The sequence below is a fragment of the Ursus maritimus genome, unplaced genomic scaffold (assembly GCF_017311325.1).
Source record: "Ursus maritimus isolate PB19 unplaced genomic scaffold, ASM1731132v1 scaffold_26, whole genome shotgun sequence".
NCBI lineage: Eukaryota > Metazoa > Chordata > Mammalia > Carnivora > Ursidae > Ursus > Ursus maritimus.
In genome coordinates, this window is record NW_024425119.1 from 25,502,792 (window position 1) to 25,524,901 (window position 22,110).

General features: G+C 39.1%; 1 protein-coding gene across 1 annotated transcript in view; it reads left to right on the plus strand.

The window, feature by feature from the left end:
* PPFIBP1 (PPFIA binding protein 1) overlaps nucleotides 1–22,110 on the plus strand; it is a 173,729-nt gene that overhangs the window by 125,967 nt on the left and 25,652 nt on the right. The window contains exons 6-14 of the mRNA XM_008712302.2: nucleotides 2,337–2,423; nucleotides 3,522–3,635; nucleotides 4,568–4,699; nucleotides 9,489–9,581; nucleotides 11,349–11,463; nucleotides 13,338–13,370; nucleotides 14,717–14,778; nucleotides 17,932–18,016; nucleotides 21,369–21,523. Coding sequence (XP_008710524.1) covers nucleotides 2,337–2,423; nucleotides 3,522–3,635; nucleotides 4,568–4,699; nucleotides 9,489–9,581; nucleotides 11,349–11,463; nucleotides 13,338–13,370; nucleotides 14,717–14,778; nucleotides 17,932–18,016; nucleotides 21,369–21,523 — 876 coding nt within the window. The remainder of the gene's footprint in view (nucleotides 1–2,336; nucleotides 2,424–3,521; nucleotides 3,636–4,567; nucleotides 4,700–9,488; nucleotides 9,582–11,348; nucleotides 11,464–13,337; nucleotides 13,371–14,716; nucleotides 14,779–17,931; nucleotides 18,017–21,368; nucleotides 21,524–22,110) is intronic.

Genomic DNA, 22,110 nt, shown 5'->3' on the forward strand with positions numbered 1-22,110 from the left:
AAAAAATTAAGCATTGTGAGCTCTCATAAATATCACTAGTCTTGAGAAGTGTGAGTATGCCCATTGTGAGTCAATTTTTGGTATTTTGATTACAAGATAGTTTTGTGATGCTGATTTGGGAACATCTGATTTCCGTATCATGTGCAGTGGCTTCGTGACACACTTCTAGAACTTGCCATAGCAACACTTCTAATCTTTCTATAATTTCCTTCAGTCAGAAGAAATAACAACTTTTGCTGTTTATCCTCGGTGAACAGAAACCTTTTTTTTTTTTTCCTACCTAATGAAATGTATCTGTTTATAAAACTTCGCTTATGTGGGGTTTTAAAAGCAGATGCCTGCCAACGTTCATAATCAGAATGAGGAATTTAAAGCTGCATAGGGCCAGTCTGAGCACTTCCCTAGACTGAGAACATGCATTATTATACATCCTGGCTCTTTTCCAAAAAACTGTCCTCAAGAAGTTACATAAATTTCATTTTCATGGTAGTCCCCAGGGTTGGAAGTCTTTCACAGGCCATTCCATCCCACTCCTCCTAGTACTTACAGTTTAATTCTGGGTACTTCAATGTACAATATGAACAGAACTGTGCTGTGGTAATTGCACAGGTATGTGGTCGAGCAGCTGATGTTAAAAACTTTATCCACTCTACATACACGTGGCAGGCTTCCTCAGTTAGCTTCTGATTCTTTTGTGGCCTCATGGGAGATCTGTCCAGTGCATCTAAATTTTTAGAGGCACCATCCTGAAATTCCTTTTTTGTTAAAGCTCGTGTGTGTGTGTGTGTGTGTGTGTGTGTGTGTGTGTGTGTGTGTTTTCAACACATGCCTTTTGTTATTCCCAGAATTTATATGGGGAACTGCATTATTTGGAAAGGTAGAATAATAATACCAGTTAATTCTGGAAAATAATCGATATCACATCTGCTGTGTCCTGGGCGGTAAGGATGAGTTTGTGTTTCCCTGGTTTTAAATCTGAAGTTATCTGCTTTTTTCCCCAAGATTTTATTTATTTGAGAGAGAGAGAGAGAGAGATAGCAACAGAGAGCATGAGCAGGAGGAGAGGGAGAAGCAGGCTTCCTGCCGAGCAGGGAGCCGCATGCAGAGCTCGATCCCAGAACCCTGGGATCATGGGATCATGACCTGAGCTGAAGGCAGCCGCTTAACTGACTGAGCCACCCAGGCGCCCCTGAAGTTATTTGCTTTTTTGATTGAACTCTGGATGGCCCCAACTAACCAATTTGAGCTCCACTGGCTTTTATTTCTGTTGTATTTGAATGAGGAATCAGAAAATTCTATTGGGATTACCCATTATATGATTATGAACTATTTAAATGAGATAACAAGGGACATATCACATATACTGCTATATTTCAAAATGACATTTTTATGTTGTCTGCTCTCTGTGAGCCTTTTCATGTGTCTCCTTAATGATTTACATATGAGACAGCTGAGAAAAAAAGAATGTGACTTGCTTTCCCAAGCTGTACTTTTTTGTTCGGCATTTACACCATGCATAAACATGTCCGCATCTGATGGAAAGGTGCGGAGCCGGACGGAGCGGAAGAAAGTGAGCACCTGGCCCATGCCGTGATTGCAGGATGATCCCTGTTTACGGGCTCTGTGCAGGAGCCTGGCATGACATTATCCAATTGAGCACACTCACAAGAAGTTAGTGAAGTCAGGGTGGAAACTGATGAAGTGCCCATGAGGACGGCTCGTCAGTGCTGCCAGGGAATGTCATTGTGGACTGATTGATGGCTAAGCTTTCAGGGGAAGAAAGAAAGGCTTCAAGACAAAGGGAAGACTTGCCCTGTGATTTGGTTCTGAGTAGCAGGGAAGAAGCTGGTGTGAGCTGCCCCACACCCCTGCTGCCTGGATTTTGCAGTCCTGGATTTGGAACTCAGGAGGGGAGGGATGGAAGGGCATCCCAGGACATTCCCAGTGTCCCCACCCAGGATTAGTAGCACTGTCATTCAGAGGGAAATGGGGATTTTGTGCCTGACCACACACTCGCAGACCTTTGCATGACCCGGCTGTGCCTCCACTACCAGTGAATGTCAGTAACCACGGTTCCTTCTAGGGCATGATTTTCTGCTTGATGAGAAGTTGTCTGGTTTGGTGGTAATATGCCTAAGTGCCTGACATGCCTGTTTTACCTATTGTGAGGTAAATGAACCAAGTTGCAGTCTCGTATTTTCTATTAGCGGCAGCCACAGCTTCTCTGAATTCCATGCAGGTTCCTTGGATTAAAAACGGATGCCATTTCATTTGCCCACAGTAGTTTCAGTTTTAAAGAGAGTCAAGCCTTACACGTACTACTTCATCTTTTTCAGACAAATGGACACCTGCCAGGGAATGGAGAGGTATATCAAGAAAGGCTAGCACGGTTAGAAAATGACAAAGAATCTCTCGTTCTCCAGGCAAGTGATTTTAAAATGCTGTTCTTTATTCGTGACATGTTTACAAAGACCATTTTAAGTTGGGATGGCATATTCAGATGCTTCCAGGAGCCAGACTGCTAATAGAAATAAGTACGTAGGCCATCTGTATGCAATAGGGAGTGGTGGGGACTGTGGCAGCACAAGGGTGTGCTTACCCAGTCTAGAGTGAGCAGCCTCGGCTCCTCTGATGACAGACACAGTGTCATCTAAGCTGATTTTCTGATCTGATCTGTCATATTATTGATCTGATTTTTTCTAAATATACAGCAGAAATTGCAATTTTTATATAGATATTCATGAATCTGAATATTTCTGAATCTGAATACGTTTAATTTTTCAATTTTAAAAATGATACCATGAGCCAAACAGAACCTAACGTGAGTTGTGGAGTCTCGTTTAGTGGCTAAAGTTGGGTTTTCTTCTTTTTCATAATGTTTTAAATGCATGACAAATATTTTTACTTTGGTATTTTGAGCTAAATAAATTGCGGTGTATTTACTAGACTGGTGATTGGGGAAAGACTCACATATTCAATAAGCACCAAGGAGAAAAGACTAAATCCAGTGTCTCCTTGTGGATCTTTGAGTTACATCTTGGATTTGAACACATTTGTGGACAATTTAATCAGGAAAGATATGGAATTTGAATTCCCTGGATCCTTTTCTGTATTCTTCCTGAGGTATCAAACTTAAATTAGTCCTTGACAGCTTCTCTTTCAAACATAACTCCATTTCCTCTCTTAGTCTCTAATACTACCTCCCACACCCATCCCCCCGAAAAAAAGGATGAGCTGTGCACATGCCCTCTCGCATAAAATGGTTGAAATGATGTGACTATAAATGTAAGGTGTTGCATGTCCCCAATCAGCCCTATCCACCCTAAAAATTGGAGTCCTCAGATCAACAAGCATCACTTAAATAGGATTGTAAAGGTCTGCTGTCTTATTAATTCACAGATTTTTTTCTTTACCACCAAATGGGTAGTGACATCATTTTAGTTTTTCTATTTAGAGAAATAAAATTTGCAGTGGGATCCAGAATCTTGCTAATCTATTGCAGTATTTTGCTCTAAATACAGGTGAGTGTGTTAACAGACCAGGTAGAGGCTCAGGGAGAGAAGATTCGAGATTTGGAGTTTTGTCTCGAAGAGCACAGGGAGAAGCTGAACGCCACAGAAGAAATGCTGCAGCAGGTATGTTCAGAAGCCCGCCCCGGGCTGGGAGTTTCTTGCTGAACTCTTTGAAGGGCTACATTTGGGTGTCATGTTCACTCTGTTGTAGCGGTCAAGTTCATGATTCACCTCGACTGGCATCTCTAAGCAAAAACCCAGCGTAGCAGGGTCTCAGAACACGTGCGTACCATAGAAAGTGTTCATGTAGTTAGTATCTGGAATAAAATATTGCTAGGATTGGGGGTAATTTTGATGTTCTTCTTTACACTTTCATATGGTTTCCTAACCCCCAAACATGAGCCTATATTTTATGATTAAGTAAAAAGATAAGTACCATATATGACTTTTACTGGGGTGGGGGGGAAGCTTGTAATGTACACACACACACACACACACACACACACACACACACACACACGGTAGACAAGAGGACCTGTAATACCGTGGATAGGGTACCCACTGGAGGGAGACTGTTTCAGTTTGAGTCCTCGCTCTGCCATTTCCTTGCTGTATGACTTTTAGCAAGTTCTTAACCTCTCTGTTCCTAGCCTTCCTCATTTGTTGAACAAGGATAACTTGGGAGTTATCTTTAGGAGTTTCTACTTCATCAGTTTGTTTTGAGGATCGAGCCACTTAAAACACATCAGAACAGTGCCTCAGAACACATAGTAAACCTGTCTTCGTCGGTGTTATCGTCAGGCTCGACAGCCTGTGAGGTTTCTATACATGGGTATCTATATAACGTACGTCTCCCCAGGAAGCAAGCGTACGTTTCATTCTGCTCAACGAAGGTTAACTGAAGCAAATAATCTTTTCAAATTTTATCTGTTTAGTGATTAATCTTTACCACATTCCCGACACTTGATGGTTACTGCTTTGCAGTTGGGAGACACATCCATGTGTGACTATGTATAATAGAACAACTTCTGAATGTCTCTCTTAAACTCTAATAGGAGCTTCTGAGCAGGACATCCTTAGAAACTCAGAAGTTGGATCTGATGGCTGAAATATCTAACTTGAAGCTCAAACTGACAGCTGTAGAGAAGGACAGATTGGATTATGAAGATAGGTTCAGAGACACCGAGGTGAGTGACAACACCCCCCCCCATATACATACGCCTGTACGTGTATATACGTCATACACATGTTTCCAGAACAAGCTGAAATTCCTTGTAGCCGTGAGGGGGAGGCAGTTAATTACTACATGCTGTCGTTCATCCATGCTTCTTTTTAAGAATAATCTTTAATTACATTGACTTTTTTTACATTGACTGTTTATCACTACATACTCACGGCAGTATTTATTGTGAGACTTTTGATATGAGATATTCATCCTTTCATTAATCTTTAGAAGTAACTTTTGACTTTATAACATTTGGAGCTTCTCTCTCTTCATCTGTCTGTCTGTCCTTCCATCCATAGTGGTTTTCTTTGTTATGGAAATAATGGATCTAAGTGTATCCCTTTACTAATAGCCATTTTTAAGTTGTACTGATTATTTGCTATATAATAAGTAGGTTTTAAAATACGGACAGAGAACATGCTTTCATTATTGAATCATAAAAATCAGATTTTTAGAGTTTATTTAGTTCGGCCTTCTACTTTTGCTCTATTCCTCACATAAATCATTCCAATTAAAGCTCACTATACTTTTGTGAAATTTGGGATAGATTCCACAACTGGAAATACCCATTTTTGTGGTTACACATGTTTTGTTCTTTGTACTATCTTACTGTTAATCCGGGTCTTTCATTTGCTTATTGTTTGCTGTTGGGGAAAGAGAGCATATCCATTTGAAATCTGTTTATTTGGAAAGAAGTCTGAAGAGCTGTAGGACTTCCTTATCTCCTAGGGGCATCTCTTCTTTTCTCTCACTTTTGTTTCCTCCGTGGGAGTATGGAGAGTTGTCATACTGGATTAGAAAGTGGGTACCAAGGAGAGAGGAAAAGAAATTATTTAAGTATTTCCCCCCATTTTCATTTCAAACATTTATGTCAAGCCAACTATATACCATCATGATATGGGGTACATTACGTATGTTAACCACTATATACAAGTCCTGCATAGACTGGGTTTAGTGAGATTTACTCCATTGCTATTTTCAAAATTAAATTTTCTGCCAAAGATGGAACTGTAATGGAAAGTCTTGGCATATGTATTACTTCTTCAGCAGCAAAAGGAGATCCCTAACTTAGTTCACGTTTAATCTTCTAAAGCTCTTTGTCAGTCACCTATGTGAGCATGGTTCTCACTTGATCGAGACCGGGGCTCTTAAAACAGAACTAAGAAAGTGACCCGGTTTCTCTAAAATTGTCCCTTTAGTGCTTTCTTTAAAAATCTGTTTGGATATTTTCCTCTTTTTCTTTTTTGTTGTTCCCTGAGGCCACAGTTGCTGCATAACACGATAGAATTCAGCCAGCCGATGGACACCATGCAGTGGAGCTCACTCTGGTGCAGGGAAGGAAGTTACAGTATTCGGGTCCAGGGTTGGCCTTTTCCATTGCACACATAAAGTTTAAGGGGGGTCTTAACCTGCACGACTGGTTAATTTGGATCTGAGGTGTTAACCAGACATTGGGACTAAAGCGAAGTGAATGTGTTATGATTTTCTTGTAAAACTCCAGAGCAGCATTTACATCTCTTGAGTTTGTCTGCATTTTTTAAAAAGATTTTATTTATTTATTTATTTGAGAGTGCGCATGCGTGTGTGTGCATGTGAGTGGGAGGAGGGGCAGAGGGAGAAGGAGAGAGAATCTCAAGAGACTCTGCACCGAGCATGGAGCCTGTCGAGGGACTCTATCCCAGGATCCTGAGCTGGAGATCAAGTCAGAGGCTTCACTGAGCCACCCAGGAAGCCCTGTCTGCATTTTTTTTTTTTTAAGATTTTATTTATTTATTTGACAGAGAGAGAGAGAGAGAGACAGCCAGCGAGAGAGGGAACACAAGCAGGGGGAGTGGGAGAGGAAGAAGCAGGCTCCCAGCGGAGCAGGGAGCCCAGTGCGGGGCTCAATCCCAGGACTCTGGGGTCACGCCCTGAGCTGAAGGCCGACTTAATGACTGAGCCACCCAGGCGCCCCTGCATTTTTTTTTTTTTATAAAACTTTTTTTTCTAGTGCTTCCTTGCTTCACTCATACATTTTCAACATAAGCAAAGTGATCCTGTCATCAAACTTCCAGTAAACTCAGTCCTTGATAATTTTCTAATAAATATTCAATACTCTTGGTAAAATATGCATACCCAGAGATTATAAGCTATAATTTGATCAGCTTTGTTACATATGACAATGAATAAAATGTCCTCAAAATTAAACTGAATTGAATATGCTCATTTTCCTATTATTGTTCCCTTAATAAAAATAAAATGTTTGGGGTCTCCTGGATTGCTCAGTAGGTAGAGCATGAGACTCGATCTCAGGTTCATGAGTTCCAGCCCCATGTTGGGTCTGGAGCCTCCTTTGAAAAAAACAGTCTCCCTGGCTGTTTCATGAATCCAAAATTCTTTAACTTTGTCTTAGAAGTTTAGATTGTTTGGAGATTAATTTCTAAGAAAATATTGGGATGGGGAAGAAATATAGGCACTTCTGAAAGATTAGGGGTAAAAGTCTTGAAATCCTGGAATTTTGAAGACTTGCCTATCTCAGGAATGGCTGATAGGAGATGCTTAGCGTTATTCAACAGTGCCCCCTTCTGGTAGGAGTACAGATGCCAGAAATTGAGTTTTCTCGAGCCTGGAGTTTCTCTGAGAGGGAAAAGGGAACAGTAACAGGGGTTTTCTTTTTAAAAGAACTGAAATTCTGATAAGAAATTAGTTGGAAATAATTTGAATTTCATTTTTTAAAGTTTTATATGAAGGAGGTATTTCCAGATTTTCCAGCTTGAGTTATGATGGGAAAATAGGACTTCTTTCAGTTTGGAGATTGACATTCATACTTACAGAGTTGCCACAAGGGATATTTGGGTAGGGTTTTTTCTTTTTTAATAGAAAAATTATCGCAATTCACAATTCGGTTTTTTTTTTTTCAATTACTTCTTTTTCTTTGCAAATCGTCATTATTTCTAAAGGAAGTGGTAAAATGAAACAATACCAAACAGGAATTCAAAGCTGCTAGCCGTGAGAACATGGAAAGATACATATAGAAAAGACCAGGCAGATGAAGGAAGATCACAAAGAATTCATAGTATGTAAGGATGATTAACAAATGGGAGATAAATAAGTGGGAGAAACTGAGTTTTTCTTAGACTTGAATTCTGAACAGGTAGATAAGGAATCACAACTGAAATTCAATCCTGTCAAACAGTTCCTGACCTCGTTTGTGAAAGGAGAAAATAGATGTCCTCTTACTGCAGCACTGTGTTAATAACAATTATAAAAGAGAGCCTGGGTGGCCCAGTCGGTTAAGCCTCTCACTTGATTTTGGCTCAGGTCAGGATCTCATGGAGCCTCGCCTAGGGCTCCATGCTCAGCGGAGAGTCTGCTTGAACATTCTCTCCTTCTGCCCCTCCCCACGAGCACGCACACGTGCGCTCTCTCTCTTTAGGGAAAAAAAAAGGAAAAAATAACTATAGTAATAACTAATGAGTAATTATTATATAGTACCGTTAAGTAGTTATATAATTAGGAAAGGCATTCCTTTCTCTGTGCATGTGAATGTGTGAATCAGTACGCATAGAAGTTCAGGAAGAAAGTTCTATTTCTTATAGTGCTGTTTGTTTCTTTTTTATGGCATGTTTGAATAATTCTGTCATCTGTTAATTTGTGGCTCAGGATTAGCAGACTTGTAAAATGAGGAATAAAAACACGTTAACCGTTGATGGGGTCTTGATGGCTTGTAGTAAAAAATAAATCCCCTCCACAGTATTTGAAGTTGGTATTGTGTGGCATTCTGGTTCCCTTTTCCTAACTGTCTGGGCTCTGGACAAAAATATGTTGCTATTTCTCAAAACACTTAGACAAGTTTTACGAGCAAATTAGTTTTTTTTTTTTTTAAAGTGGAAGTAGAAAAAGCATCTGGCTGTATTTGTATTACGAAAACTTTAGGATTATTGTCTTTTTCCTATTCCAAATAAAACAGTGTATTATGACAATGTATTTGTAAATTACAGGGCCCGCATCCACCCTCCAGTTGAAAATCCTTGGTTTAAAAGGTTTACATTTTAAAAAAACAAAAAAGGATTTAAATTCCATTTTATTCTCCCAGACTGGGTTGATGAGCAATCTGTATTTTTGTTAGACAAAGGAGGAAATTATAAAAATATTTTTATAAATAATCCACATATGACTGAAAAGGCCCTAAAAGTAGATGGCTTTACTAAAGAAAATTTTTCTAGTTAATTTTTAAAGACGGAATCTATATGGTGATTTTTAGTCGGGAAACAGCTAATGATTGATAGTATGTGATTAGCTACCTTTCTTAATCAAATTGAAAGTCACCTTTTAACTCTTAATTATAGGAAACAGACTAAGGGTTGCTGGAGGGGAGGAGGGGTGGAGGGTTGGGGTAACTGGGTGATGGGCATTAAGGAGGGCACGTGATGTAATGAGCACTGGGTATTATATAAGACTGATGAGTCACTAAACTCTGCCTCTGAAACTAATAATACATTATATGTTAATTAATTGAATTTGAATTTTAAAAATTACCTTTTATTTCCATAATCCCATCATTGTAGGTCAGAGCATTGAGAATTAAAAGTAGTGTTTCAACTGGAAAGATGCTTTGGGTCTCAGGGAGATACATTCGTTTCCATTTGTCTGATCCAATTCATACAACTTGAACCCAGAGGCTGTTGACTTCAGATTTCCAAGCTACTATTTTGGCATAGATAGGTGTGTTGCTGCTTTCCTGATGTATTTCATTGTTCCTTCTTCGACAGGGGCTAATGCAAGAGATCAATGATTTGAGGTTAAGAGTCAGTGAAATGGACAATGAAAGGCTTCAGTATGAAAAAAAGCTGAAATCAACCAAAGTAAGTTTTCTCAACGGCAAAAATTTGTAAACACATGACTCAGTTATCTATGATTGATAATATAAGTAGGTTTTCAACTCAGTGGATGATAAAGAAGGTATTTTACAAGTGAATGAAATTTTCCCCCAAGCTGGAGACCTTCTTGAATTTGAACACCACTATTGTGAATAAAAATCGGGGCTTAACTAATCTGGTAAAACATAACCTGTTATTTCTCTTAGTTATCTAACCTCCTTTATAAACCGATACTATTTTCTTGGATATTCAGGCTTGTCTTTTTCTATCTGTGGTTTCTTTCACACCTCTGTCTCTCTACCAGTCTTTAATGGCCAAACTTTCTAGCATGAAAATCAAGGTGGGTCAGATGCAGTATGAAAAGCAGCGGATGGAGCAAAAATGGGAGTCACTGAAGGTGTAGTAGACTTTGGGTAATGGGGTCCTGGGCCTGTTTGCTTTCTGGCTTGTGCTGTTTGCCGTGACAGTGTTTTTAGTAGCATGTGCATTCATCGTGTGTGTGTCATCTATTTTTTAAAAATACATTTAAAGCTGATGAAAGGGACAATGCGGTCCCTCATCTTGTTTTCAGAAACATATGAAATAATGAAAAATAATAAATAAGCATAATAAAAGTATTTATTTATAAATTAGATCTCACTCTCTTAGAGTATCTGAGATCCAAGCATGGTAAAATAGTTGTAAAAATGCACCTGGGAAAAAATATCCGTTTTGTATCAATAGCAGAGACTGCTTCTTCCTTTGGGACTTTCTTGAAGGTTAACCATATCGTGGCAGTAAGTTGCAATTACTGCTTAAAACTAGCTACTGAAAATTCCTTGTACTTGGTATCCACGCCTCTCACAAGTAAAAAGTATAGGACCAGCTTTCTTGCTTCACTGGAAATCTTCTCATTGTACTAAACATAATACATAGATTTAGAGACTGAAATTAAAATGTTTATCAAATTATAAAAGTGCATTTATTAGCACTGCATAACTTTATTTTCTGTGCTAAATACAGCCAGCAAAATTTCATTTTGCTAAAGCTAATTCTTCACCAAAATTATGCTGAAAATGAAAGCATTAGTAAATAAAACATTGGACTTGGAGTCTTTAAGAGCTATGTAGTAAAAAATAAGGGGGGGGTATTTAAAATCTGTTCGTTAAATCTTTTTTCCATTCTTGTAGAAGATTCTGTTCTTTTATTTTGGTGATGAGGATGAATTACTTAGTCCCACGAGTTGGCTAACGTTGTTCATCACCTGCTGTCTTACTCATTAATTAAGCTCTGCTTTGTCCAGGGAACATGAGTGCCATCTTGAAACACTAAATAAATCTCAGTCAAGTCTTAATATATATTTTCCAATTGGCATTTTATTTTGGCTTTATTTGCCTTTATTTGCCAGACACTTGTATCTGATTTGATCATCATCCTTGATTAACTTGGGGAGATTTTTTTTTTTATTATTTAACATAATATTTAAACCTTAGGGCTACCCTGGTCCTAATTATACTTTAAAAGATTTTGTTTTACTTTGGTCACACAGAAACGTGGAACACTTATACCAGAATTCTTATACGTTGACCTTCATTAACTGTCTTGCTTCCTGCTTCCCATTGCCACTGTCTGATTTCTCAAGTCTGCATCTAGATTCCTGTTGTTTTCTGTTCCATTCCCAAAAACTAATGATTGATTTAAGAGTTAACATGCTCCCCGCATAGTCCCTTTTAGTCATCATCTCCTGTTTTAAAATGAGTTTATCATTTGTAGGACGAACTGGCCTCTTTAAAAGAACAGCTGGAGGAGAAGGAAACTGAAGTAAAAAGGCTACAAGAAAAGTTGGTGTGCAAGATGAAAGGAGAAGGGCTGGAAATTCTTGACCGAGGTAGGTACATGCATTTGACATTTGTTCTCTTCCTTGTTCGAACCCTCCCTATGCAGCCCTCCCTTCCTCCCTACATCTGCAGAAGAACCCAGTGTTAGTGATGTGTGAGCTCCAAGGGGGGGTGGGGGGGGGTCGCTAGCAGAAACCAGCGAAGCCCGGGACAGCAGGGACTCCACTGAGACTCTCTCCCGTGCCTGGCGCTGTTAGCTTCCTCTTCAGCAGCCGGAGAAGGGCAGCTCTGTACTCTATCAGGTGTTTATTTTAGATGACTAGGTTGTAAATTCTCCCAAGAGAGTTCTTATTCAGATCACGGTACAAGGGAGTGACAGAAAGCGTTAAAAGGAACCATTATTATGTCCCAAGATTATTTCCCTCTGAACTGACCCTGAAACAGCACGATGTAAGGAATTTAGAAAACGTTCCTACCTTTTTGAAAGAAAAGAGGAAAAGACTTCGCATCTTTGGAAAATCAATGAAAATTTCTTATCATGGCTTGAGCCCTCGACCTCCTTAGGAAGCGAAAGTAGGCTGATTCTGTGTTTTTGAAAACGTTTGTGAATTTATCGGAAATTTTTTTCGTAATTGAGGAGATGTTGTACGGACTGTAATTTTTATTGGATGTTATACTTGACAGAAAATAACTTGAATGAAATGTGTCCTTTATGTTATATTTGGAAATCTAAATGCACATAACACGTGACAACACTAGGTTCGTTTTAACCTTTCTTTGTTATTACAAATCACGGTGGCACTGCAAGCTACCAAAGCACCTTCTGACTCTTGGGAAACAAAACATTCCATTTAGTGTAGCTTTAGTACATTTTTACGTATCGTGTGAACATTGGTAACCTCACTGTCTGTACAATGAAGGGCTTGAATTAGGTTACCTGTCATGTCTTTCTTGGCTCTAGAATACACTGGCTTTATATCCCCGTAGTTGCAATTCCCTATGGATCAGAAAGCTCAACTCATCAACCATTGAAGGAAGTGGATTTTTTTTTCCTTTGTATATTTTGGCATATATAGAATGGTGGTTGTCTGTTTTTTGTTTCTCGTTTTTAAGTAAGCTCTATAGTCAACGTGGAGCTTGAACTCCCACCCGGAGATCAAAAATCTCATACTGTACTGACTGAGCCAGCCATGTGCCTCTAGAATTGTGTGTCTATAAAGCACACTCACAGATAGGTCATGCTTTTAGGGTTTTAAGAATAAAAGGGAATTATTGGACTTGTGGGCTGGAGGATGTGTTAGAGTAGTGGTGCCCAAAGATGGATACTGGTCTGTGACCTGCTTGTTACCAACGCACAGCCAGAGAGATACAAGGGTTAAGAGCAATGTTTAGAAACTTCATGGCAATCCGATGTTGGCATAGCATCTAACTGTGTGATCCCTGGACTCATCTCATTGAATAGGAGATAGACCACGTCAGTGTTGTTGAATTCGAGTGGTGAGTTTAATGTGTTGTGAGCAGTGTGCTGGGCACATTCAGGAGAGCCATGTGTTGACCTGTAATAGAAATGTAAAAACAACCAAAGCATCGCTAACGGTTTTTTCATCGCGTAGAGCGTAAGGAGTGCTTGGACTCCATGGGCCTCATTTTAATATACAAGAAAATCAAGGTTCACAAAGATGAACTGACAGAGGTAGGAACTCAAATTTAGGTCTTTGGATGAATTATATTCTCTTTCTAACCTTACACAGAGCGTGGTGTATGGTAGTACTGTTCCTAAAGCCACAAAATAGTGTTTAATACTCAGTCTTTATAGGGTCAGAGTTTCTTTCTTTTAGGTAAAAGACGAAATAATCGTGCTCTTAAAATATTTATTGTTGTAATGTATATACTAACTTCCAATTCGATGGGTTTTCCTGCACAGATGAAAATTTTAAAAAGAAGCTCAAAGACAAAAGTAAGGTTTTTGGTGTATTTCCATCAGCCTTTACATTCACCAAAAGTACTACTTGGATTGCTCTTTGCATGTGTTTCAAAACACTTCTCTTACCAAAGATGTGAAGTTGCTTCATCAATAAGCTCTCCATTTCTTCAGAGTGCACAAAAGAGAGGGTAAATAAACAAACAATAAAGACAAGGAGCAAAAGGTCGTTTTGCTGATTTTTTTTTTTTTTTTTTCTGATTCAGCCCTTTTGCTCCACGTAATACAACAGAGCACTCAAAGTAGTGGGGGTGAGGAAGCCTTTTCTTTGTAGTTCAGGAGACCCAGGGTCAGGAGAGAAAGTTACTTTTCAATGTTTCGTAGCCCACGTTTTCACTGAGATCTACATTAGGAATTAGACACGCCCTCTCGGTGTTAGAAAAGATATTGTACCCAGGCTGATTAACAGAACCCAGATTATATAATGCAGCATAAAGGTAATTCCTAATTAATAGGCTCTTTCCTCCAGATATTGAATTCTTAAGAGAATTTGGCATAAAAAAAAAGAAGGCAATTTCTATAGAATATACCTTAATTGGAAATGTTGTATCAGCAGTGAACGATGCACCACTATTTTAAAAATTAAGTAGTAGGTTTTTTTTTTTCCCTCAGAAGCAGGTAACTTCAGCTCAAATTTTTTTTTCTGTTTGAATTTTTTAAATTTGTGATTTCATTTTAGGCTGACCTTTCATCTTAAAATATTGGTTCTTTTGTTATTAAAGTAACGTGCCTTTGTATTTGTCAAATTTTAAGGAAAATCACATTTACCTTACTTTGGCTTTTACACTTCAAAGTAGTGTTGGAAATGATGTTTATAGATGAAGCAAAGTATTTATTATCCTTCTGTATGGAACCTACAACCAGCTTCTTAGCATGATTGCTCCTATAAATGCCACATTTCATCAGGCTCTTGCCATTCATGTTTCCATCTTGGTTAAAGCTAAGTATCATTTTCTCTGCTTATGTCATCATGTACACCGTTCATCGCTTTCACCCACTGCTTTCTAGGTTGTTTTGTTTTTGTTTTTTTTGTAAAGTCCATGTTTTCATGGTTACAGCACTGAAATTTCACCTTCAGTGTTCTCCTGAAGATTTTGTTGTTGCTTCGAGAGGGGGTAGTTAGCTCTCTCCCATATTGTTTGCTTTCTGGAGTGATGACTGTTCAGGTGACATGGAAGGTGTTCATTTTTCAGATTTTCCCCAAAAGAGGATATGGATGGTAAACATTTCATTAAAACATTTCTGTCTGAAGAGTCAGCCTCTTGTTATTGTCACACACGTTAATGAAACTGACTTCTGACATGATGTTGTGATATTTTCAGATATTGAAGTACAAAAAATGAAAAAGGCTGTGGAGTCCCTGATGGCAGCAAATGAAGAAAAGGTATCTAAATGAGATTGAAGTGTTTTATGTGGATGTGTACCACCATTTTGATCATTCCATGCGTTTTCTTGAGATATGTTAGTTTGAAAGAACATACCCGACACCCTACTGACGTTGAGGGACAACCGTTCTCCCTTTCTACCCTTGTGTGCCCGCACTCGGTGGTGGCAGTTGTAATTGCGACCGTGTGTGTAGAATGGTGACCAGCAGCACTAGTTCCACTGAGAGCTCCCTTCCCCCCTCCCCATGAATCTGGAAAAATGTTCAAGCCCTCAGATCACTTCTTTAGATTCAGGTGGGAAATGAGAGAAAGGATACAGTCCAAAGTGCACACTTTCTGGGCTAACATGAACTCTGAAAGGGGTGGCCCATGACAACTTTGGCTTCATGATGGGGTTCATATTCATATTATTTCCTTTACACTCCTGGGTTCTTTCACATCAGGGATTGTCTCTGTTCTCCTGAGAGGTGAGATACAAGAACACAGAGGCATGGACACTGTGAAATCCAATATGGCCCTAGGCTCTGTTTTAGCTACGTTGGCCAGATGCCAAGGTCTCTGGGGGTTCTTCTCTCCGGTTGCTTCTCTCACTTCATCCTGCTTAGAGCAGGGAAATAGTTACCTCTAAAGCTAGGTGTTTCCTCACGGCCTGCCTGCTCAGTCATATATCCAGCCGGCAGCCACAGTCGGGTTCAGCTTCTGTCCTCAGAAGTACTCGTACCTCAGGTTCCTTAATAGAACAAGGAGGCATTTTCCCAAGAAAAGAGTCATCTCAAGGAGTAAAAAAAAAACAAGCAAATGCCAAAGATCTTTTTCATTCATCTTGTTTCTTTCTCTAATTCTTGTCTTCTCTGTTTTAGTAGGTATACATTTTTGCCTTTCATTCTCTTTATTTGCCCTGTATTAGGAAGTAAACTCATTGTCCTATCCACCCACCCATTTTTAGTTTTCTTTTTGTTAGTCTTTCCCACTATGGAATAAAAAGGAAAGTCATTAGCAAGGAGCCCACATAGCTTTTACTTTTTTTTTTTTTTTTTTTAAGATTTTATGTGTTTATTTAAGAGAGAGAGAGACAGAGAGCCGGGAGCCTGATGCAGGGCTTCATTCCAGCACTCTGGGATCATGACCTGAGCCAAAGGCAGACGCATAACTGACTGAGCCACCCAGGTGCCCCGATAGCTTTTACTTTTTAAAAATAATCGCTGAATTTCATTTAGTTTTAATTTCTCTCTCTCAAAAAGCATCAATAACAAATAAATCTCCCAGTGTTGACCAAGGGCTTATGAGACGTTCAACTGCTTTAGGAGCACCAAGTGTGACTTGAGATTTTAGTAGTTCCAGAAGGCTTCAAAAAGGCCATATTTGAGCAAAAGCTGAGGAAAAGCAAGAGTTGTTCATCAGGAAAATGAAAGCTTCTAAGGAAAGTATCTATGAGCCAAAACATGTCTCAAAAGCAAGGCTCGGAATAGCCCAGTGCATCCTGGAAAAGTTCAGAATGAGATAAGGTGGAGGGGTATATGAAGCTGACAGTGACACAGGTTGACAAGATTTAAAAAAAAAATGGATTTGAGGGCTCCTCGGTGTCTCAGTCGGTTAAGCATCTGCCTTCAGCTCAGGTCATGATCCCAGGGTCCTGGGATCAAGCCCCGCGTCGGGCCCCCTTCTCAGCCGAGAGCCTCCTTCTTCCTCTCTGTCTGCCCCTCCCCCTGCTCATTCTCTCTCTCTCTCTCAAATAAATAAAATCTTTTAAAAAAAATTTTGGATTTGAGAATAAGTTTCTAGTTTGAGTAACGAGGTGAATGATCATGTCCTCAAAGAGTTAAGGGATTCTAAGCAGAGGCTCAAGTACCAGGAGCAAATCATGAGCTTAATTTTAGAGACAGTCAATTTGCTGTGTTCATGAGACATTTAAAAGGAGATTTCTCATAGAAAGTTGGAAAGTGAATCTAAATTTTGAGATTAATGTATAATTATAGATTGGGTAGGGAATGAACCCCATCAGTTTTAGGGGAAATACAGAATTGTAGATTGTCGGGGACTAAACTGTAGTTAATACGTAAGTTAGGTTTTGCTCCATGACAAATCACATTTATTATTTCTCACACTTCTGATGGCTGGCTAGGTGGTTCTTCTGGTCTGGGCTGGCTTTGCTGATCTCTACAGTTAGCTGGTGGGCGGGATGGGCTGGATGGTCTAGGACGGTGTGACTCACATGTCTAGTGATTAACAGACTTGCGTAGGCTGGTCCCATCTGGGATGTCTCTTCTCCAAATGGTCTCTCATCCTCCAGTAGACTAGCCTGTGCATCTTCACATAGTGCTCACAAGGTTCCCTAGAGGAGAGAGAGAGGGCAAGCCCTAATGTGCAAAGACCTTGCAAGCCTTTGCTTGCACCACATTTGTTGATATCTCTTTGGCCAAAGCAAATCACATAGCCAGGCCCCAGAACAGTGAGGGAGGAGCTAGGGATCCCGTCTTTAGAATCAAGGAGAGTGAGGGTAAAGGACAAAATCTTAAAGCACTAACATTTTATAGTCTGGACTGGGTAGATAGTGGGGATAGTGGAAGTAGAATATCTGGTCAAGGAATTAAGAAATCAAAATAGAAGAAAAGAAAGAGTAGAAAGAAAAGTGAAAGAAGGAAGGAGTGGTGTCAGTCAAGTACCAGAGGTCAAATTAGAAAAAGGATGAAAAGTGCTCCTTATTTTTGGTAAATGGAAAGGCTCTGATGACTAATTGACACAACTTTGGCTGTGTTTTAAGAAGAGAAAAGCCAGACTGTGATTGATGATAGCTGATAAAGACAGCAGGTGTAGATCTTTCTTTCAAGACCGGACCCATAAGTTGGAGTGGAGAATAATTAAAGTTGATTTTTTTCTTGTTTTTTGTTTTGTTTTGTTTTGTATCTTATTACCTTGTTTTGTTTTTGTTTTTTAAAGATGGCAGCTGAAGGATAGGATCTCTAAATTTAGAGGTACTTTTTCTCTATCTCTGATGTACGTAGGAAAACTATTCTAGATATTACCAGTTTTACTAAAGTTTAGAATTATTCTTTGAATAATGTAAATAATTCATGTCTCCCTATTCTTTATGTCACAATTACTTTTACTGTTTAAAGTCATAGTTTAAAGATGACAATTTATTTTATTAATAGGATCGGAAAATAGAAGATCTTCGACAGTGCCTGAACAGGTACAAGAAAATGCAAGATACGGCGGTACTGACCCAAGGTAAAAAAGGTAGTGTGGCTCTATAGGTTTTCCTACTTTACTTGATTTTAAGTGGCTATGAACTTTAACGTTTGGCTTCATTTTCCTGGAATGTCCATTATTCCAAATTAGTTCATTCATTCATTCAACAATATTATTAGGCATCTGTTCTCTAGATACTTTCTTGCTGTGTAGGCCAATGAGAATACTGTAGATTGGTTGGTCAGGGAGAGCCTCTGTGTGGAGTTCATTAGATAGCATTCCAGAGAGAGAGAACGAACAGCCTGTTCAAGATCCTATGGGGAGGGGCGCCTAGGTGGCTCAGTCGGTTAAGCATCTGCCTTCAGCTCAGGTCATGATCCCAGGGTTCTAGGATCGAGTCCTGCATCGGGCTCCCTGCTCATCGGAGAGTCTGCTTCTCCCTCTACCCTTCCCTCCTGCTCATGCTTTCTCTCTCTCTCTCAAAAATAAATGAATAAAATCTTAAAAAAAAAAGAAGAGCCTATGAGGGGAAAGGGCTTGGTGTATTTAAGAAGTAAATTGTTCCTGACTGGAAGGTAGTGAGCAGGGGGGAGAATGAGCTGAGCTGAGCTGATAGAAGTAATGCTGACCAGGTCAGGCAATGTGAGGCATTCAGCTCTGTGAGCCCACAGGGATCCACTGAAGGGTTTTCCCAAGTCCAAGGCATCTTTGTAACAAATGGGCCATAGTGGGAGGAGCAAGGAGGGAGGAGCAGTATTGAAAGGAAGAGAAGCCAATCGAGAGACTCTCGCAAGATTCCAAGTGGAATTATATGGTGGTACTGACGAAATATATTTTGGTGTTCGAATTAACACAGTGGTGTGATGAATTAGATGAGAGTGAAGAAGATGAAAGAATCAAGAAAGATTGACATTTTTGACTAAAGCAACCAAGTGGATGATGAAAGAGAAGCCTAGTGAGGGAGCATTGAAATGGTTAAGGGGGATTGTGTTCAGCTTTGAGTATGTTAAGTTAAAAAAAAAAAAAAAAGCAAAACCATAAGACATCTAAGTAAAAATAGTAATGCTTTGATGGGGATTAAGGAGGGCACTTGTTGGGATGAGCACGGGATGATGTTTGGAAGTGTCGAATTTACTATATTGTACGCCTGAAACTAATATTACACTGTATGTTAATTAGAATTAGAAACTTAAAAAATAGTCATGCCTTTTGATGTATTATTATTTTATCTATGCGTGGTGCAGTTGGCCATCCTCAAATATGGAAAATCTCTGGCAGTCATTTAAAACAGAAGTGTTAAGAACTTTGAAAGTATCCTTGTTTATTAGCAAAGCATAGGTGGGGTTATTTGCTCTAAAAGTAAGCACTGGTAATAAATCTTTTCAAAGGTACTTGTGAAATACTCAGATTTTGGAATTTCAATTTTGATGACTTCAAAAAGAAAGAAAATCAGGGGCACCTGGGTGGCACAGCAGTTAAGCGTCTGCCTTCGGCTCGGGGCGTGATCCCGGCGTTGTGGGATCAAGCCCCACATCAGGCTCCTCCGCTATGAGCCTGCTTCTTCCTCTCCCACTCCCCCTGCTGTGTTCCCTCTCTCGCTGGCTGTCTCTATCTCTGTTAAATAAATAAATAAAATCTTTAAAAAAAAAGAAAGAAAGAAAATCCTACTTTGGACGAGTATTTAAAAGAAAATGGGTCTTCAGCTTATTGTCCACTGGGCTTAGTGTGTAAGATTTTGTGACTACCCAAATGAGCAAGCAAATGAACCTCTATCAGTGGTCTCAGGGCGGTTCTCATCACTCAGCATTTTCTGTGCTTTCAAGAGAGTGTCGCTTTTTAGACAATATTGCAAATTCACAAGTGATTAATTTTTACATAGTCATAGCATTTAAAAGTGTTTGATTTTATAGAATCGCAACATTGTAATTCTTATATTTAAAAACCAAGGGAAAACATTAATTTCTGTAATTATAAAATGTAGAAAATAGAGAAAAGGGGTAAATATTGTTCATAATTTCACTGGCATGATCACTTTTGTCAGTTTCATGGCGGTTTTTTGTTATTCTGTTTTTGTTTTAAAGTAGGCTCCATGTCCAGTGTGGAACCCAACATGGGGCTTGAACTCACGACCCTGAGATCAAGACCTGAGCTGATATCAAGAGTCAGACACTTGGGGCGCCTGGGTAGCTCAGCTGGTTAAGCATCCGACTCTTGGTTTTGGCTCAGGTCATGATCTTATGGGTCGTGAGATCAAGCCTTGCCTCAGCTCAGCATTCAGCCAGGAGTCTACTGGAAGATTCTCTCCCTCTGCCCCTCTGCTGGCCTGTGTGCACATGCGTGCTCTTTCTCTCTCTCTCTCTCTCTCTCTCTCTCTCTCTCTCTGTTGTCTCTCTCTCAAATAAATAAATAAATAAAGCTTAAAAAAAAAAAAAGAGTCGGACACTTAACCAACTGAGATACCCAGGTGCCCCTCATGTATTTTTTTCATCTTTTTTAATGCCTATAAAATATGTAGAAAAAAGAGGTAGCTTTTAAATTATGTTCTGTTCTAATAAAGAGTTTATAAACAGTGATTTCTCACTAGGATTTATATTTACTTAGTCCTTAGAGAATGCTAATAATACCTACATTTTGATGAAATTAAATACCTAATAAAATGTAAGTTAAGCTAAGTCTAGTTAATAGCTTTGAATGAGTATATGATTTGCCATTTTGTATTATTCAGAGAATAGTGTTTTAAGCATCAGCTTTTGGTTTTAAAAAAGAGTATCTGGCACAGTTGTTCAGCACCTAATCCTTTTCATCGCTGGAGATGGAAAAGAAATTCTCAGAGTTGGCAGCTTTGCTGGATATGTGGTTGCATTTGTCCATAAGACTATTCTTTCTGCTTTAAAATAAATGGCATGGAAGGATCATCTTAAGGAATCAAAGATTGCCTATCTTTTTTTTTTCTTTTCCTTTTTTCTTTCTGGTGTGTTTTTTTTTTTTTTTAGAACGGTAATGATGAATATTGAGTTGTTTCATGGTGACTGTGTTGCTGTTCAGAATTAGTTTGTTGTACCACTGGTATTCTCCAGCTTGGTTATTTCTGAACTCAAATTTGAAAAGCCCCAAATTCTGAAACAAAATTAAGGACGGTTGTTGGACTAAATTAACTTCTGATTTCAATGCTGTGAGTCCGTGATGGTATCTATTAATACCACCCCCAAGCCTCAGGTACTCATAGTTTAACATGTTTCCTAGGAGCCCTGTTGTTATTTTTGTAAGGATTTCAGGAGAAGCTGACTGTTTGATTTTTGAGGATGAGAAAAAATTTTATATTCGGTTGGTATTCTTCCTCCCAAAGTGAAATGTAAATGAAAAGCTGCTGTTGTCCTCCTTTTGCTTTGTCTTTTCCTAGGTCAAGATGGCGACTTTGAAGATCTGCTCACTTCCGGTTCCATCTCCACTTTGCTGGATGCACAGGGTTTTAGTGACCTGGAGAAAAGTCTATCACCTACACCAGTAATGGGATCTCCCAGTCGCGACCCATTTAACACAAGTGTTCCGGAAGAGGTATTTACAGACTCTTAACATTATCTTCATAGTGAAGAGACTGTGTCATTGAAGGTTAAAATGCTGTTGACAGCATGAAACACATGGGATCTTCTCTCAGTGCGACTACTGACTGAGACTTGGCAATTTTTGTGTCAAGACTCAGTCTCATAGGACTTTATTTGAAAGGTGTGTTTTTTCTCCCTCTCTTTAATAAATAAATACCTTGGGCGATGTCAAAATTGCTTAAATAATTCAGGAAAAATATGGGAGAAAGATGTCATCCTAAATAGATTGCAATCTACTTATTAAAGAATAAATAGGGAATAAATGAAAGGGGATAAAATGAGATTATATAAAGCAGTTGGTTTTAGTCACTTCCGGTGGTGCCTTTGAAAAATGCTGGACTAAAATTTCCCTGACTTCTTTAGACTTGGGAAAAAAGCAACTGGACAGGAATACTTAGTCTTGAACTCGTTTACTTTCGTTTCACATCAAACTGGTGCCAAAATCTGTTTCCATAATCTATTGCAAACCACCCCAAAAATTCGTGGCTTGAATGATAACATTTATTTTGCTAACACATCTGTGATTTGGGCAAGGCTTAG